This window comes from Homalodisca vitripennis, chromosome 6 (genome assembly GCF_021130785.1).
Source record: "Homalodisca vitripennis isolate AUS2020 chromosome 6, UT_GWSS_2.1, whole genome shotgun sequence".
NCBI lineage: Eukaryota > Metazoa > Arthropoda > Insecta > Hemiptera > Cicadellidae > Homalodisca > Homalodisca vitripennis.
Window position 1 is genome coordinate 72,084,032 of NC_060212.1, and position 6,842 is coordinate 72,090,873.

The 6,842-nt window shown below is 33.7% G+C and overlaps 1 protein-coding gene across 1 annotated transcript in view; it reads left to right on the forward strand.

Annotated features, from left to right (window-relative positions):
* LOC124365426 overlaps nt 1-6,551 on the forward strand; it is a 38,849-nt gene extending 32,298 nt beyond the window's left edge. Inside the window, exons 3-5 of the mRNA XM_046821406.1 lie at nt 2,638-2,778; nt 4,501-4,752; nt 6,486-6,551. Of these exons, the coding sequence (XP_046677362.1) occupies nt 2,638-2,778; nt 4,501-4,752; nt 6,486-6,551 (459 nt within the window). The remainder of the gene's footprint in view (nt 1-2,637; nt 2,779-4,500; nt 4,753-6,485) is intronic.
* Nucleotides 6,552-6,842: the final 291 nt, after the last annotated feature.

The window sequence follows — 6,842 nt, forward strand, 5'->3', positions numbered from 1 at the left end:
GTGTAAAAATTAGACAAACGGAAGTTGATAATGCAAGGTAACATTTGTATTTGTATTTTTTACATTTTTCATTTAATAATATTACTAAACATTTTTACTGCCATTTTTGACATCTTGTCAGCTCAAATTTTATTCGTGTATGTAATAAGTTGTGATATGAACATCTGAAATCTTTTTATTTCTAGTTTTTATTTATTTACTTGTGTCGATCAATCGGTTGTAATTAAGCCGGATTAACATAGTGTCAATGCACGAGGGGATAAAACTTATTATAAGAACCTATTTTATTTTTTATAAATCCCTAAACAATTTCACAAAGTACGGAGGCAGCTTAAATGGAAACTGAATTTCAATATCTGAAATGAATTCACTCTAAAACTTCACAATTTGTATTTTTATTGGATACAAAGAGTGATTTGTCAAGTAAAACAGCAAGTCGGATGACGAATTTAGATGGCAGACATAGTCGCAATCGATGGTTTGTCTAGTACAGGGAGTCACGGCGGGCGAGACGCTGGTCGAGATATTTCTTTTTGGTTTATGTCTGCAACAGAACAGAGACTTAGCCTTGACATGCATACCTTACTGATTCAATACTGTAACAATCGCTGATCAGTCTCATGTCAAATGAAACTTATTGAAAGAACTTTTCCAATTTGTAGAACATTTTTCACCAAGTGCATTGATATGTTATCACGCCATTTTGTTCTCTATATACAGTTTGTTTTTGATGGCGGAATGTTTGAAAGGATATATTATTTTGGAGATTTGCCATCGCTGTATTCCATAAAATATGTAACACAACGTTTCGAGGATTTAAATCTATCCTCTTCGTCAGGTGAGAAGACAACTAGTACATAAAAAGTTTGAAAGTGCGACAATGCACTGCTACTAAAAAGAAAGAAAATAAAGGAAAAGAAGAGAGTTTTAAATATATCCAAAATTGTATTGGAGTTCAGGCAAAAGAAAATGAACCCAGACGTTATCAACCCAGACTGAAAATGGTGCATTCAAGATCACAAAAATTCCAGAGCATAAACACGTCATACCAACAAATGTGAAATTACTTGTATCCTGTGTAGTGACCATGCCTGGGTCTATTTTATCCTCCCTGGACTGATTGATTTGCGTTAAAACAACCTGACTGTTCTTTAGCAGTGATGCTAGAAAAGCTGACAGCAGTATCCTCAGCGAACATAACCAGATGATTGTTAACCACTGACAAATTATTTATTTAAAAACTGTAGAGTATTGGCCTCAGAATCGATCCCGGGGGGACACCACAATTTACTGGGCTCCAGCTCAAGAAGATCGAGAAGAAGGCTTAAGTTATACTCCAGCAATAGACAGGCGGCTCGCTCCAACAACTGTTTTATTAAAGGCCACCAAAAGTTTTCGGAATATTGTTGTCTCAGTGCGCAGAATTTACTTCCACAATTTTTTATTTATATCTTGGATACTTAGGTTAATCATTGCTATGGCTATAATGTATAATTAATTTCCCATGTCCATTCATATTAAAAAATTGTCATATTTATTATAAAAAGTTTTATTTCAGTTATACAGAAAGAAAAATTATATTGTAAAAGTTAAAACTCAATTTTCACGTATTGTTACGAATTTTGGCAATCATTGTGCTTTCAAACATGAATTAACAACCCAAACCTACTCTATTCCCAGGGGCTCACTTCTGGCGAAGTTTTATTTTAAGTTTAACCCAGAAAAAAGTGTCATATCTGGGCAATCACATATCGAGATATGGGGATAATAGAGTTCACACGTAGGGTTTTTACAGCGTAGGATGACTGTTGGAGTGGGTGGGGCACCCTTAGTATTAAACGTTCCGTTAAGCCTAAAATAAGGAAGTATGAAGTTGGACTGGCACAGAGCTAGTTTTATCTTTTTTGAAATTTTACATGATGGAGACAAAGAACCCGCTATATTTGCTCGTGGGATATTAAATGAGGGATCTCGAAAAGAGCCAGCTCCTGCTTCCAACATTACCCATCCTATCACTATGGTAGTTAGTCTATAGTTAGTATATATATATATATATATATATATATATATATATATATATATATATATATATATATATATAGTATATATGGTACGTGTATAGTACCAGTAGTCTATAGTAGTAGAAGTAGTTCTATGGTTATGTTAGGGCTAAGTGCAATGAGAGGTTTTCAAACCTACTTGCCTGAGTGTACAAAGAATCCCTATTCTATTCTGGGGAGCATATTAAAGAACGTCCTCAGGAATTGGTGATTTCAGGTGCATCAATATTGCAGCTAAATTAAAATGGTAAAAGAATGGTAAAATATTTATTATTTATATGTTTCAATCGAGTTTTCATCATATTTAAATGTTAAGGTATTTTAACAACATTGTTCGAAATTTCAGGAGTGGTCTGACTTTGCACATTTATTATTTTTCCCGCAACCACAGCAGATAATTTGAGTACAAGAAACCAAGACGACATGTGTGTGAAGATATTCTGTATATGCTTCAATGCATATGATAATAGACTTATATAATCATACACAACCACGACGTAAGGATTTTAATATGCGAGGTGTGTTTTATGTGATGTAAAGTTTAAATACAAATTTATCATTGTTTACTTGGTTGCAGGTGGGGGAAGTAGAGAGGGAGAAACATCTGATCCTCGAAGGCAAAATGGCGGTAGAAGAGGCACCTGAGGAGCTGGCCAATCATCCAGTTTTCAAAATCACGCAAATGACTAACAAGATTTTGGAGGAACGGCGACAGCAAGTGAGAAATATTTACATTACTGTAAGATTAGATTCAGTTCACCTTTATTTTATAGCAGCGTCTGGTAGCTGACGCTGTCTCAAACTTGACTCTTGCACTCCGGAGTTTTGTTCGTTTGAAATGATCGAAAGAAAGTCGACAATGGATAAGCTCAAAACAAACCCTTACATCGTTTCGACATCTGCGGCAAGTGAAGTGGTACTCTCATTGTCTCATCAGGTTACCAGTCTAGGCAGGTTAGCAGGTGAGGGTCAGGTGTTCAAATATATAAACCTGTTATAAAACCAGTCTTAATGAAAAATACTGTAAATGTTTTTACATAAGTTACTCTAAAATGGTGGGCTTCTTTGACATTGCAACATGGCGTTTTAAAAGTGGCTTAAAGGAAAACGGAACAAATGAACAATATTGTGCCTCAGTAATCCATTCTTCACAGACTATCGGCCGAAAAACGACCAAAGTTCTATAACGCTAAACCTCATAAACGAATATTTTGAATTGTTGCAGGAATTTAAAGGGTTTCTCCCTTATACCAAGAATAAATATAAGGGAGAATATTTATTAGTTTAGGTTTCTTCGCCTACGTATGTTATGTATATTTTCTTCAATGGTATAATAAGACAAAATTAACTAAGGAAATTTGAATATCTTACATTGAAAGTAGTTAAAAGAGCCGAAATTACACGTTTTTAGACCGTAGTAGATTTCCGAGAGCTGCGTTTATTATATTATTAATAAAATATTATTATTAATATACCATACGATCACATTGTTAAACGATATACAATTATCTTTGATCGGGGCAATTATGCAGATGGCATAATCAGTTCGAATTAGAAATATTCATACCCGTGTAGAACTTCATATGAACTCTAATTCTTTTAACCATTCAAAAATAATATGTACCCAAAGTATGGTATGCCTACCTACGTTTGTAAAATGTCACAGCACACCATCATATTACATCATAAGCGTTCTTACTTAGTCATAATGTGTTGAAAATTCCATGCAAAGCCGCGGGTACCATCTACTAAATAATTATTTGAGCAATTTGAATCATCCATATTTATTAAGCTGGTAAAAAAACGGAAAATGTATATATCCCTAATATTTTTATATTACTTAACATTCATAGTTTTACTTCCGATTATTTAAGCCAAGACAACATATATTTAATCTTCATAAAGGTTTTTAGGAATTTAAATATTGCAATTAAATGTATCAAAATTTCACTTTATCAAATCATCCTAAGTTTTAATCTTTTATTAAACAGTTCTATTGCAATTATGTTATTGATTTAATCTCTTTTGAAACATTCAGGAATTAGAATCAGAAGTCAGGAACAAAAGAAATACTAAGAGGTAGTTGGAATATAATTGGTCAAAATTAAATACTAACAGTTCATCTTAATTATTAAAAAAAGAGAATTAGCAAAAATGGCAATATAGATTATTACATCGTATTACAAGAAATTCATTTTCAAAATGTATAAATATTTTTAATAAAATAATTTTAAAAAATACTTAGAAACTCACGTTTTGTGGATAATTAATCAAAGTTACCTGAACAAATTACATGAAATAATTGCCATATAAACAAATATTTGCCAGATATTTCTGTATCTATTTTGGTATCTTTATGAATAAATTCTACATTTGTATTTTTTATAAAAAAATATCTAGTTTAGCAAGAAATGTCAACGTATGCGCAATGTTTACCCAGGCCGAGGCCAAGAGCATGTCTAAGCTGATGAAGAAGCTGCAGAATTATGAACTGTCGCTACCGGAGAAGAAGTCCGAGAACGAAGTGACGGAAGTCGAGAGATATATTGAGCTGGACGAAGCGGAGCAAGAGAGGGCGAAGAAGTTACAAGAGATAGAGGAGAACATCTCGGCTGGTGCCCTGTTCACACAGGAGGACTACGATAGGATAAAGTACGAGGCTCCTCTGGTGAAGCAGTTACGAACCGTGGAGGTAAGTGATAATATGGCACAGGCCGACCCAACTGCAAAAGTGTTGTTTTGATAAAGATCTTTACTTAGCTTTTAAAAAAGAGTAGAAAGTTCCTAAAATGTTGAGAAGAATTCTCCCTCCATATTATCTGTATATTTAAGAAGATATCTCGTTTTTCCTCGTTTATAGATATCTCAATTCTGTTCAACCTTTTCGTTTTGCAACCAATATTTCGTAGAATCCACCTGTATGTCGGTGAAAATTTATGTGTTGGTAAAACCTTAAAAAATGTGATGGTTTTTGACTCAGAGCCTTTAGGTGATTGTACATCAGAAGATGAGATAATGATTGCTGAGAAACAGAATGCTTAAATGACGATTTATAAAAATGGTTATTTAGATAATCTTCTATTTAGTGGTCTTTGCAATAAAAGGTAACACAAAATGAACTAAAATATACAAATTATTCATTATTTGATAAAAATAATATAAACAAAAAAATAATAAAAATAAACAAATTTATTATTATTATCATACTCTTCATAACGATGTTGTAGTTCTTGTCCATGTTTTCCTTCTCTCCCTGAGCTAAAGTTTCTTGCAATTTTTCTTGTAAGGCTTCAAATCTTGTGAACAATACCTATCCTCCATCTTCCATGTATATATATACATGTATATATATATATATATATATATATATATATATATATATATATATATATATATATATACAAGGTGTTTAAAAGTCTGGGTACGGCTTAATATTTTACAAACCATAGCAGATAACATCTATAAACTTTGCACAGTGTCATATGGCTATGTAAACTATTTTTCCTTGCTATTACCATGACATGCCAACCATGGGGGGACGGCCCACAGAGGAAAACATGGAAATCTTAAATTAAAGCATGGGTCGAGTGATACCTCATTTGAAAGAGCTCACTTAGTAGTAGTGTGTTTTCACTGACATTTTTTTAATTAGCATATTACATGAATATTACATGAAGCGGCAGAATACCTCCTGAAATACTACGCAATGTTATGGATGGCTACTTCAACTGGCTAGCTCACTGGCAAACTGCAATGGGAGAAAAATTTGAACATTTATTGTAAATAAAAGGTTAGTTGCGAATTATTAATAAGTAATTAATTTGTTCTAAGATTGTATTTTCACATAGTGAATAAAACAGCTTTGCTAGTGTGTAACTATGTTAATTCATAAACATAAAGACGACGAATTAATTCTAGTTTTATTTATTGTGTTATAAAGTTATGACATAATTTGCTAATTAAAACAATGTAAGTGAAAACACATCGGTTAGTAGAGTGAAACGCCGCCTATCGCATCAGAATACGACGATCCAGTCAGAAATGGTAGCGCATAATGTACTTCACAATGTGTACCTAAAACAACCCACCATTTCTGATTGGATAAACCTTTTGAGATGCGGTTTGCGGCATTCAACTCTACTAAGTGAGCTCTTTCAAATGAGGTATCACTCGACCCATGCTTTAATTTAAGATTTCCATGTTTTCCTCTGTGGGCCGTCCCCCCATGGTTGACATGTCATGGTAATAGCAAGGAAAAATAGTTACATAGCCATATGACACTGTGCAAAGTTTATAGATGTTATCTGCTATGGTTTGTAAAATATTAAGCCGTACCCAGACTTTTCAAACACCTTGTATATGTATAGGTTTGTTGTAAGTTTGTTTAGCCTATACGACCTCACAGTTAACCTGTCAATGTTTCAGAATGTAGACGGATTATATAAGTTAGCGGATGAGATTGTTGGGCCAATCCAGGCCAGAAAACGCTGACAGACACATACAGATGTCCTCGCAAAGGTAGCGGCAACAGCAGCGGGGACGTCCTGAACTGTCCGGACTCACATTGAATCTCACCTCAAGCATGGAGTCACATTGAATCACCTCGCCAACACTTGTGATCTAGGATAAGTTATTTTAGGATCTTTATGGCATAAGCACTGATGTTGAGACGTATGCTTTGTTAGAATAAGAGTTATGAAATTGTTATAATGTTTCATAGCCACGAAACCAGAAAGGTACCTTACTGGAAGTACTTTTAGTACAATTTTGTTCAAGGTAGGG